Source organism: Mirounga leonina, unplaced genomic scaffold, assembly GCF_011800145.1.
Source record: "Mirounga leonina isolate KUSES-001 unplaced genomic scaffold, KU_Mleo_1.0 Mir_101664, whole genome shotgun sequence".
Classification (NCBI taxonomy): Eukaryota; Metazoa; Chordata; class Mammalia; order Carnivora; family Phocidae; genus Mirounga; species Mirounga leonina.
This window is the reverse complement of record NW_023270175.1, coordinates 3,316,288-3,329,033: the sequence shown is the minus strand read 5'-3', so window position 1 is coordinate 3,329,033 and position 12,746 is coordinate 3,316,288. Positions and strand designations below refer to the sequence as shown.

Genomic DNA, 12,746 nt, shown 5'->3' with positions numbered 1-12,746 from the left:
CCTCTCCAGGCCCAGGCCAGGGTCAAGGTCCTGCCTCCCCCTCCACAGGGTCCACAGCAAACCCCTTTCCGCAGCTCGCTGTTTTCGACCTGGGCGGTCGTGAGCGAAGGGCATCCTTGCCTCCCCGGGGATGAAAGAAACGGTCAACACTGAAGGCTTCCGAAAACCCTTTGGAGAGGCCCAGGCCGTGGAGCATAAATCAGCAACCCAGACACAACAATCTGACATTCTGGCCTTTGGCATCTTGTATTTTCAAAACAAAACGATACGCCAGCGCAGAGGGGGATCGAAGGGGACCGAACCAAACTTACCAGGCCCAGGATCTGCAAGACGCTGAAGTGGTAAAAGAACATGAGGCCAGTTGAGAGAAGGGCCCACCGGAAACTGCTGAGGGGCTCTGGGGTGTAAGCACCTGGAGGAAAAGGGGAGACGGTGAGACTCACTTCTCCTTTGCCCCTTGAGGCTGCAGGGGAGGGTGTGGTGGGGTGCTGAGGCCGCAGCTGCGCCAGTGGGTCGTCCCCTCTCGCTGCTCAGAAGACGGGCCCACAGACGCGCCGGCGACTCCAGCCAGCCCCCTTTCCGTCCTCTGTTCTGCCACACACTGCCCGGGCCGTTACAGAGGGGGGATTTTTTTTTTTTTTTTTTTTTAATGATGAAAGCAATGCATGCTCATTAGAGGAAATGTAGAAAACGTTATAGGAGTCGAAACGAGATGGAGAAAATGAAGAACAACACATCCCGGGCATTCTTTTTTTTTTTTTTTTTTTTTAAAGATTTTATTTATTTATTTGACAGAGAGAGACACAGCGAGAGAGGGAGCACAAGCAGGGGGAGTGGGAGAGGGAGAAGCAGGCTTCCCGCTGAGCAGGGAGCCCGATGCGGGGCTCGATCCCAGGACCCCGGGATCACGACCTGAGCCGAAGGCAGACGCTTAACGCCTGAGCCACCCAGGCGCCCCCATCCCGGGCATTCTACTCCCCACACACGACGCTGCTAACTTGTGGGTGTTGCGTACTGGCTGGTTTTCCCCATGCCTCAGGAGCTGGTTGGCTGGTTGGTTGGTTGGTTTCTTCTTAATTACTAATTGGAGTCTAACAGTATATATAATCTGCATCCTTGACTTTCACATTCATTTTCATCTTTCCCTCGTGTTTCTCAAGAGAGATGTCTTTGAGGAAGTGTGGCGCGGTGGTTGGGAAGGTTCACTTCCGTGGCCCACAGATTTGGGTTCGAATCTAGATTCTACCATGTCCGGGCTGCGTGGTCCTGGAAAAGTTGTGGAAACTCCCTAAGTCTCAGCTTTCCTATCCGTGAAACGAAGATAACCAGACCTACCTACTTCTTAGAATTGTGGCAAGGCATGACAGGAATAATGTACTGAGTGCTCGCAGTGTAGGATTGGGCACAATGTGAGTGTTCGATGGGTGTGAGATGCTATCATGAGCACATCATTATCATGCTTCGGATAATTACAGAATGTGCCGTATCCAACGGCTATGCTATTTCCCGACCGTGACGCAATTCCCTCCCCCCGGAACAGCAAGAATGATGTCTCTCCCCTCCAGCGTCACTAGGAACTACCCTCCCAGGAGGCTTGGATGCATTCCAGAGCTTCCAGAGCAGGGGTACGGCTTATAGGATGCTGTGGGGGTGTCACTCCGAATGGGGGCTTGGAGAGGGGGGTGCTCCAGAATGAAACGAAGCTGGAACCCTCCATCCCAAGCAAGTAGGTGGCAACGTTACATCCTGGAGTAGTATTTTCCCAAGTCGGTCCTTCACTGATTCATCCATTCATTCACCAGTTATCAGGCATCTATTATGTCTCCAAGCTCCGTGCTAACCTTTGAGGTATAGGAAGATGAAGAAGACAGGCTCCCTACAATCCCAGACTCCCAGCCTGCCAGGGGAGGCAGACACGCCAACCGACAATGAGAACCCAGTACGATGGTGGGATGCCTGTGCTCTGTGCCCCGTTATGATGGGAGGACAGAACTCAGCTGGAGGCGGGGGTGGGGGGAAGACCTAGGAACAAGGACTGCTTCTCGGTAGAGGGGGCACAGAGCAGTCCTGAAGGACCAATGGGACTTAACCAGGGGCCCAGGCGTTCCAGAACCAGCAGCTCGCACAAAGGCAGACATGCAGACATGAGCTCCCGGGCACAAGGCAATTCGGAGAACCGTGGGTAAGAGTTGGGGCCGCAGGGGAGGGTGTGGTGGGGTGGTGAGAGGAGTAAGACTCGGATGTTGGTTGAGGGCTGGTTTGGGCTTCAGCCCATACCTGCAGGGCCATGAGCCCCAATGCCACAAGTCTCAGGTCGGCAACTGGGAGAGGAGAGTGACCAGAGACTAAGAGACGCTAAGGATGCTGGGGACTGGCCAAGTGGAAAGTCCGTGCCCCTTCTAAAGATGGCAACCGCCACTCAGCTCCATCCAACCACTGCCCTGCTGGGACGTGTTCCCAGAGTTGCCAGTTTTTTCAGTTTTGCAAGAGGAGCCAGAAATACGAACTTTCGTGTGGAATTTCCTGATTTTTAAATGTTGGCAAATAATTCAAAATGTTTTAAGAATGCTCAACGGACCAAACAAAACACGTCTTCTTGGATGGATTTCAGCCTGTGGATGGCCAGCTCGGAGCTCTGCTGCGGAGCCACAGGAAGCAGCAGGAAAGTGATGTGATCAGACATGTGCTGGCCCGTGCGGGGGAAGGACCGGAGGCAGAGAATGTCGAGGCAGGAGGATGGATAGGAGGCCTGCTGCAAGAACCCAAAGAAGTAGGGGATGGACGGCCCTCAAAGGGCATAGAGGTAGGGCTGGAGAAAAGTGGAAGAATATCTCACCAGGATGTGAGGGATAGATGCTGGGGAGGAAGGCTGAGGACGGACAAATCTAGAAAGGCCTCTAGCTTGGGCCTCATTGGGTTGATGGTGCCACTGATTGTGATGGAGAAGAGGGGAGAAGGCAGACTGGGGCAGAAGGTAGGGAGACGATGAGGCTGATTTCAGACGTGTTGAAATCGAGGCGTCTGCAGAATATCCAAGTGGACATGTCTCACTCAGTTTCACTCATCTATAAAATGATGCCACTGCCTAATTCATAAGGTTGTTGGGTAGATGAGATGACCTGATGGGGTGGGGTGTGGCAGGGAGAAGGAGTGAGGTGGGGTGACTGAAGTCAGGCGGGTCTTCTGGGGGAGACGCTCAGGCTTGCTATGGGCACGAGAGCCGGGCTCACAGCACCTGTGAGTCAGAAGGCCCTTGGAAGGCATCAAACTCATTCCTCCAGGTTAGAGATGGAGACACGGAAGGCCGGGAGTTGGGTAGTGGAACCGCCGAAGTCAGAGCAGGGCCCTGGGCTCTTAGACGCTGCCAGGCTGCTTGCCGCTCACTGCCCCTGTTGCCACTTGTCCAGACCACCACCACACCAAGTCGTACAGTCTCTTTCCTTGTCTGTCTACCTCTCTAGACCAGAGCGCCTGGTGGGGGGGACCCTGTCGGATTCGTTTCTGGGTCCCTAGCATCTGGCACCGCGCTTGGTTTGTGAAAAGCCATTGAGCTGCGCACTTAGACTTTGCGCACCTTCCTGTCTGCCGGATGAATGGGAATCGGGCACCGTGTTGTCCCCCTGGCTGCTGGGGGTATTAAGGGGAAGAGGGGACCTGGAGGACCAGCAGGTGCTCAGGCTCCTGCTCACGCCTCTCAAGGCTGGAGCTAGTCCCCCGCCCCGTCCCCCCACCGCCGTCCTCTGCTTGGCTCCCCCTAGTGGCAGCTGGGCAGCAGTGACGGGTCCCGTGGGCCAGGTGGCCACTGCAGCCAAGGGACGGGAGGGGGCGGCCAGGAATGTCCTCAGCCTTGAGGTAGCTCAGCCACAGGCCTGGGGAAAGTTGGGATGAGGCTCGGACTGCTGGGCAGCCCCTCTCCTTATCACGCTCCTCCCCTGCCCCGCAGTCTCTGCCCCCATGCGACGGGGGAGAGGCACACTCAGACATGGCCAGGGGTCCACGTTCTCATTGCCCCTTGCCCCAACCCCCGCTTTACTACAACCACTCTGGGTTGCCCCATCCGCCCCACGCCAGACTGTCAGTTCTACGAATGAGGGGCCGTTTCGGAATCCCTTTACCTGCAGCACCTGGTACAGCAGGCACTCACCACGGTGTGAGCGATCGAACGGCACAGACCTTCCAGGGAAGCATCAAACTCTATCAAACCCTGTGGCCTGGCAATCCTACTTAGAGGACTTGCGTCGAATACCTAAAACACCCAACAGACCATCCTTTATTTGCACAAAGATATTTACACCGCGCCACCTGTAACACCGAGGACCGGGAAACAAACCAAATGGGGAGATAAGGTGAACTTGATATTGTGCAACCACCATTCAAATGACAAGCAAACCATGAGCGTGTGAGGAAAAGTCCCTGGCTGGTAATGGCAGGTGTCGAAGGCCAAACACCAGACAACATGCCACGGAGGGAAAACAGAGCCTGGCGGTTTAACACAAAGCGCTGGGGGGCGGACAGCCTTGGGTGGGAAGCCCGCCTCTGCCACTGCTTAGGGGGGGTACCTGGGGCAGATGGTGCTGCCCCTCTCCGACCGTTTCCCGTATGAAGACTGGAGGTAACACCCACCTCTCGGGGCTGCCAAGTGGAATAAGAGATACAGAAAAGTAAATAGAGCAGCTTGCCTGGCACATAGCGGGCAGCTGCTATTTTTATCATGGCGAAACCACAGCCACCCCAAATCTCCGAAAAGACTGGGAGAAGCCAAGGGCTCTTGCAAAGAAGGGACCTTCTCTGTGAAGGGGGTGGGGGGGGGTTGCCTGTGGTTTCTACTGCCTTTTCACTGTTGTTGGTTCTTTTTGTTGTACAGATAATCAAAGACTCAATTTCTCTGAAACTAAAAAAAAAAAAAAAAAAAAAAAAAAAAATCAGAAAGCAAGCAAGCACCCTGAGAATAAATGATCCACTCTACATAGATATATGCAAATTGTACGCAAATGGGCATCATTCCTTTTTTTTTTTCCGTATACCTGAATGTGGCCCTTGGGATAATCCAAGTGAAAAACCAGTTTTCTTCTAAAGGAAAAGAGAAACTTAAGCACTTTTGGAAAAATTAAACACATAAAACTTTTTTTTCTACTTTAAGAAAGAAATGTGACATTTTTCTGCTAGCGTCATGTATCCCAGGAGGATAGAAGCGTTTCATCTCTAAAGGTGGGGGGAAACCAAGATAATAGCTTTTTCTGACATCGATTTCTGCCAGAAGGAAGCGTCACACGAGCTGGAAAAGAAGTCACCTGCACCACCAGCAGCAGCAAAGACAGATCCCCAGAGGCCTCCCAGGGGCCCTTTCTCCAGTCCTATAATCCCACCCAGGAAGGACTTACATCCAGGAGATGAGGCCAGGCAGGGTGGCATCCCGTTCCCCGGTCTTTGTCCTGCTCCCTTCAACTCATTCACTTCATCCAACACTGGGCACCAGACCCCATGCTAGGTGGTGGGGAGAAGGGGGCAAAGACAGTCCCCACCCCTGACAACTGTCCGGCACTTAAGAGCGAATGACGAGGGGGGTGCCTGGGTGGCTCAGTCGGTTACGCGTCCAACTCTTGATTTCGGCTCAGGTCTTGATCTCAGGGTCCTGGGATCAAGCCCCGCGTTGGGCTCCGTGCTGAGCGTGGAGCCTGCTTGCCCCTCTCCCTCTGCGCCTCCCCCCACTCACACTCTCTCTCCCTCAATTAAATAAAATCTTTTAAAAATAAAAGAGTGGTGTAAGCAGGTAAGTAAGGGGGACATGGGGGAGGGGCAGCTGGAGATGACAGCTCAAGTGGGTTTTGAAGAAGCACAAGGAGGAGCTGGGGTCGGAGCGCGCAGGAGGGAAAGGGTACTCCGCGCGGTGGGTCCAGCCTGCCACGAGGGGTGGAGGCGTGACATGGCAAGCTGTTTGCATGTCATCTCAAGCAGGTCTGTGTCACTGGAGCATAAAGTGGGAGGGGACGGGTGTAAGGAGATGAAGCTGGAGAGACGGGGGTCAGGTCATGAAGAACCTCATTCGCCATGGCCAGGAACTTGGCCCTGACCCTGCACACGATGAGATGCCCCTGGGAGGTTTTACACAGGGGAGAGCACGGTCCGATTTCCATTCAGGCTAGTCAGCCTGCTCTGGACACGGAGACGGCTAGGGAAGCAGCTAGAGCGGCTCTCAAGTCTATGACTTCAGCAACTGAGTTGAGTGAGGGGAGAGAGGACTTCAATGTGGAGCGTGCTGACACTGAATGCCTATGGGGTGTCCACGTGGAGAGCTCAGGAGAGAAATGGCCTGGACACAGAGCTTGGGGTGGAGAGATCAACGAGGAAGAGTCCACGGAACGAGATTAAAGCACCGATCATTGCCAGAAGAAAGAGGACCCCCTGCCCAGAAGACAGGATCGAAGATGAGCCCGCCAGCCACATGGGACAATTTACACGTAAAGGGATTAAAATTAGATAATATTAGAAATTTGATTCCTCGGCTGCGCCAGCTACATTTCAAAGTGCTCAATAACCACATGTGGCTAGTGGCTAACCTACGGGGCAGGGCAGAAGTAGAACATTCCCACCACCAACGAAAATTCCACTTCTCTATAGAGGCAGAGACCAATACTGCCCCTGGCTTTGGCGAAATGCTGGCCACGTACTCTTGGCTATAGCAATTTCGGGAAAATAGTGGTGCAGGAGCTAGGTGGCAAAAGCTGAAGAGAAGTTTTTTCAGGTGTACAAGGAAGGGAATTCCAGGGAAAAGGAACAGGATCTGCAAAGTCACAGAGAAATCATTACCCAAATTCCCAATAATTCAGTCACTTCTCTGAACGTCCCCTTCATCCTTTGGCTCTCACCCACCCTACCTCTGCCCATGAGGAGCCTGCTTCCCCTCTGGCCTTTGAAGGTAGTCTCACTGGTTTTTCTCCTTTGGCCCATGTAAGTAGAGTAGGTAACTTCTTTCTTTGCATTGCTGTTCCCAGACCACTGGCCCTCCTTTCTCCCTGAAACCCTACAACCACCATCCAGTACCACCCCACTACTCTTCCCTTTTATGGTTGTCTACAGACATACGGGTCATGGCCCTCAACATCCCTTGAGGGTGTTAGTACCTGGCTTGGTACCCCTCTCTCCAAAACCATCCCTGTCCTATTTCTTGATAATTTCAACACATGCCTGGATGAACCTTCTAGTATCCCGGTCTCTCAGTTCCTTGGCCCCCCGCTCCTCAACGACCTTGTCCTCTATGGTACCTCAGCCACTCACTCCCATGGTCATGCCTGAGACCTCAGACTTGTGAATATCTGCAACCCCCCATAGATCAAATACTCCCTCTTCAACTACCACTTCTCTCTTTCCAGCTTACACTCTCACCCTGACCCCAACACTCTGACCCAGCCGGAATCTGGGATTGGTAGGTCCCACCATCTTCTTGCTGTCCCTCACGGCTCCCACTTCCCTCCTTAGATTCCATGGCCATCATTTTAATGATCCCTGGCATACACCTTTGACTCCATGGTGCCTCTCATGATCGATCGTACTCATCTTGGGGAAAAAAAAACAAAACCCAACAACCCAGCCCTGGTTCATTTCCAATCTGCTCCTCTTCCTTGCTTGCACCCACACAGCTGAATGTGTCTAGGGAAAAACAACAGCGCTGACTGTTCTCACTTCAGATTCGTGATCACAGAGCTCAAGTGCATCCTTCGTGTTGCCAGGCAATCACAGTACATCTCCCCTGTCCATTCACTCTCTCAGGCAACAACTTAATATGGTCTCCTCTCTTCTCAAACCTCCAATAGGTCTATGCCTCACTCTCAGATGATGACCTTGCCTCCTACTTCACTGAGAAAAAAAAGGATCAGGCCTGGGTGGCTCAGTCGGTTAGGTATCTGCCTTCGGCTCAGGTCATGATCTCGGGGTCCTGGGATCGAGCCCCACATCAGGCTCCCTACTCAACAGGGAGTCTGCTTCTCCCTCTGCCCCTCCCCCTGCTCCTGTTCCCTCTCTCTCTCACTCTCTCTCTCTCTCAAATACATACATCTTTAAAAATTTTTTTTCAAAGCTCTCATGATTGCCTCTAACCACGTACCTGCATCAGTGGCCGATGTGCTCTGCCCTCACCCCCGTTGCCATGGGTGACCCGCCCAGGACCCCAGCCAAGGCCAGCCTTCCCTTTGTATCCAGATTCTGTCCCCTTTCACCTACTCGGTACCGCTCCAGCCACTGCAAACACCTGACCTCGCTTCCCCCTCGATCCTTGGCCCCTCTTTAGAGCAAAACTCCTTGAAAGATTTCTTTATGCTTGGATCATCCAATATGGTAGCTACTGGCCACGTGTGGCTACTGAGCCCTTGAGAGGTGGCTAGCATGAACCGACATGAGCCGTTGGTGTAAAATACATACTGGATTTCAAAGGAAGTAAAATATACTGGTAATGATTTTATGCTGGTTACACTGGAATGAGAAGGTGTTGGATATACTGGGTTAAATAAGATAGAAGAGATGTTATTAAAATTAATGGCACCGGTTTCTTTTTCTTTTTCTGAGTGTGGCTACTAGAACATTAGAAATTATGTACATGGCTCACATCTTTTTTTTTTTTTTTTTTGACAATACTTGTCCATACTCCCTGCCCACAATTTCCTCTCCTCCCATTCTCTCTTAACCTGCTCTAATTTGGCTTCTGCTCCTACGTCCCCCCTCCACCCACTCCACCAAAAACGGCTCCCTGCAGGGTCACAAATAACTTTTCCACTGCTGAATCCAATCGTCAATTCTCAGGCTTCATCTTCTGCACCTCTCTGGAAACGTTCTTTGCCTGGCTTCCGGGATACCGTTCTCTCTTTGTTCTCCTCCTGCTCCACGGGCCGGCTTCTTCTCCATCCCCTCTCCCTGACCTCTAAAGGATAGGAGGTCAGGCTGCAGAACTCAGAGGTTTTCTCTTCCCTGTACACTTCCATTCCCTCAGTGGTTTCAACCAATCTCATGGCTTGAATACTATCTCTGTGCCGACGACTCCAACATGCACATCTCAGCCTGGACCTCTGCCTCGAACTCCAGGCTCACACATCTCATAGCCCGCGCCATAGCTGCACTGGGATCCCTAAATGGGCATCTCATGTTCTTAAAGCCAACTTTGGACCTTGGCTCCTATGGCAGGTGATTACCATACTGGCTCCCAGTGTCCACGTCCTTATGTATTCCTCTCCCACACTGATCGGGCCACGTGACCCACATGGCTCAGCCATGCAACTTGCTTTGACCCAGGGGATATCATCAAAAAAGATGCCATCGGAGGCTTGATAAGCACCTGTGCCTTGGAGCGTGCCCTCTTGGACTGCTGCCCTGAGACCCCCACGCCACGAAAGGCCCATGCGGATAGAGAGGCCCAGCTGTCCCAACTGCTCCAGGTGAGCCCAGGCAAGACCAGTAGAAAACGATCTCAGTCACCTAGGGCCGCCCTAACAAAAAACCATAGACTGGGTGGCTTAAACAACAGATGTTTCTTTTTTCACAGTTCTGAAAGCTATAAAGTCTAAGATCAAGTGTGCAGGCAGATTCCTGTCTGGGGAGAGCCCACTTCCTGATTCACAGGACAGCCATCTTTTTGCTGTAGCCTCACACGGTAGGAGGGGCTAAGGAGCTCTCTGGCCTCTTCCTCCAAGAGCGCCAATCCCATTCATGAGGGCCCCACCCTCATGACCTAATTGAACCCCAACTACCACCCGAAGGCTCTACATCCAAATACAATCACAGTGGGAGTTAGGATTTCAACATAAGAACTTGCGGGGGCAGGGGTACAAACATTCGGTCTGTAACAACGAAGGACCCAGTCATCCCACACAGTTGTGAAAAATGGGACATCGCTGGGGTTTTTTGGGGTACCTCTTAATCCCCTTCACCAATTTTGCCCATCCCCCCAAACCCCCTTCCCTCTGGCAACCACCAGTCTGTTCTCTGTATCTAGGAGTCTGTTTCTGTTTTTGTTTGTTTGTTCAACTGCTTTGTTTTTTCGATTCTACATATAAATGAAATCATATTTATCTTTTTTTTTTTTTTTTTGCTTACTTCACTTAGCAAAATACCCTCTAGGTCCATCCATGTTGTCACAAGTGGCAAGGTCTCCTTTTCTTTTTTTTTTTTTTTTAAAGATTTTATTTATTTATTTGAGACAGAGAGGATGAGAGAGAGCACCTGAGAGGGGGGAGGGTCAGAGGGAGAAGCAGACTCCCCACCGAGCAGGGAGCCCGATGCGGGACTCGATCCCGGGACTCCAGGATCATGACCTGAGCCGAAGGCAGTCGCTTAACCAACTGAGCCACCCAGGCGCCCAAGGTCTCCTTTTCTTATGGCTGAGTAATATTCCACTCTGTGTGTGTGTGTGACATCTCCTTTATCTATTCATCTACTGATGGACACTCGGGTCACTTCCATACCTTGGCTATTGTCAACAATGCCACAATAAACATGGAGGAGTGCATAGAACTTTTCCAATTAGTGTTTTCAGTTTCTTCAGACAGACAGACACCCAGCAGCAGAATTACTGGATTGTACAGTATTTCTATTTATTGTTTTGAGGAACCTCCGTACTGTCTTCCAGAGTGGCTGCACCAGCTTGCATTCCCACCAACAGTGGAGGAGGGTTCCCCTTTCTCCACATCCTCGCCAACACTTGCTGTTTCTTGCCTTTTTGATCCTAGCCATTCTGACAGGTGCGAGGTGGTATCTCACTGTGGTTTAGATTTGCATTTCCCTGATGATGGGTGATACTGAGCACCTTTCCACGTGTCTGTTGGCCATCTGGAGTCTTCTTTGGAAAAAATGTCTATTCAGGTCTTCTGCCCATTTTTAATTGGATTATTTGGTCTTCTGGTGGTTAGCTGTGTAAGTTCTTTATACATCTTGGATACTAAGCCCTTAGCAGATGTGTCATTTGCAAATCCCTGCTCCCACTCAGTAGGCTGCCTTTTCATTTTGTTGATGGTAGCTTTCAGTGTGCAGTAGCTTTTTAGTTTGGTGTAGTCCAATAAGTCTTTGCTTTAAGCCCCTACGTTTGGGGATATTTGTTACTTCCACCCTGTAGCCCCCTCCCCGCCCCCCCCCCCCCAAAAAAAAAGCAATAAACAAGCACAAATCCCTCCTCCTAGTCTTTCTGATCTCAATTAATGGTCTTCCATCTAAGTTACTCAGGTCATAAGCCTTCGAGAGTCATCCTTGACCCCTCCTTCTCTCACACCCTACATCTGATCCATCAGCAAATCCTGCTGGCTGCACCTTCAGCGTGTACCCAGAATCCAACGACTCTTCTCTGGCTCTCCTGTCAGTACCCCAGCCACTAGCTTCTCCTGCCTGAGTTATTACACACATCACTTACACGTCTCCCTGCTTCTATCCCTGTTCCCCTGCGGTCTAATTTCAGCATAGCAACTGGGTGACCCCTTTAAAATTCATTCGCCATCCAATGACCATCCAATGACCGCCCATCTCCCTAAGACTAAAATGCCAAGTCCTTCCTATGGTCTGTGAGGCCTTCTATATGATCTGACCCCTCATCTACAGCACCTCCCTGACCTCATCTCCTACAAGGTAACCCCTTCCTTCACATGGCTCTAGACACAGTGACCTACTTGCTGTTGCTGGAATATTCGAGAAACACTCCTGTGTTGGGGCCTGTACACTTCTTTGCTCTTCGTGGCATATTCCTCCTCCAGGTATCCAATGGCTCAGTCCCTCACCTACAAGCCTTTACTCAAATGTCACATTCTCAGTGAGACCTTCCCTTTAAATGAGGCTACCTCATTTAAAACTGCAGCCTCCCCAACCATTCAGCATCCCTGTACCCCTTACTCTGCTTTACCTCTTCCTCTGTGGCACTCAACATTATCTGACTTACTATACACTTCACTTGTTTCTTTACTGTCTCTTTCCACAAGAATGTAAACTCCGGGAAAGCAAGGATAATATGTATCTGTTTTGCTCACTGCTTTATCCCCAGCAAGTGCCTGATGCAAAGTAAGGGTTCGATAAGTATTTGCAGAAAGAATGAAGTGAGCAGCCCAGTATGTTCGAGAACTTTCTGCAGTTCAGTATCATTGGACTATGATGTAGGAGGGAGGGATAAACAAGATGGGAGTCAGTTTGTGAATTCTGTTTGCCATGTGAGATGTTTTGGACTTTACAGATCACCTGGAGATCTTGGTAAAGGGTAGGTGCAGTATGTCTGGGGTGGGGACCTAGAGTCTGCATTTCTAATTGGCTCCCAGGTGCCGCTGGCCCGCAGACCAAACTTCGAAGCAAGGGACAGAGCTTGCAGTCCGGCTGCTGACTGAAGAAGAGCAAGGCTAGAGGCAGGGACACCAGTGTTGAGGCTGTTGCAAACTGAACAAGTCAGGGATGATCCAGTCTGAACCAAAGGAGGAATACAGGGAATGAATTTGAGAAATGATCAGGAGGTCGAATTGACAGGATTTGGTCACCGACTGGATGTGGAGGAGAAGGGGAGTGAAGGGCCAATGATTATCTGCAGATTTCCGGCCCGGGTGATGAGTGGATGGTGGTACCACTCAATGGGATAGGGAACGTGAGAGAAGGTGCAGGCTTGGGAACAGGGAAGAGAACGACTAGTTTAGTTCCCAACAACAATGCCATCCCGAACCTTTATGTGCCCTCTACATGAGGCACCTCCAGTTCGAGCTTTTGCAAGCCTTTGCTGCCCAGGGCACGATCCCAAGATG

General features: G+C 51.3%; 1 protein-coding gene across 7 annotated transcripts in view; it reads right to left on the bottom strand.

Moving 5' to 3' along the window:
* The window catches only part of TMEM164 (transmembrane protein 164), a 179,075-nt gene that overhangs the window by 23,683 nt on the left and 142,646 nt on the right, over positions 1-12,746 (bottom strand). For all 7 annotated transcript variants that reach the window (XM_035007142.1, XM_035007124.1, XM_035007133.1 and 4 more), the window contains one exon: positions 312-412. In XM_035007142.1, the coding sequence (XP_034863033.1) occupies positions 312-412 (101 nt within the window). The remainder of the gene's footprint in view (positions 1-311; positions 413-12,746) is intronic.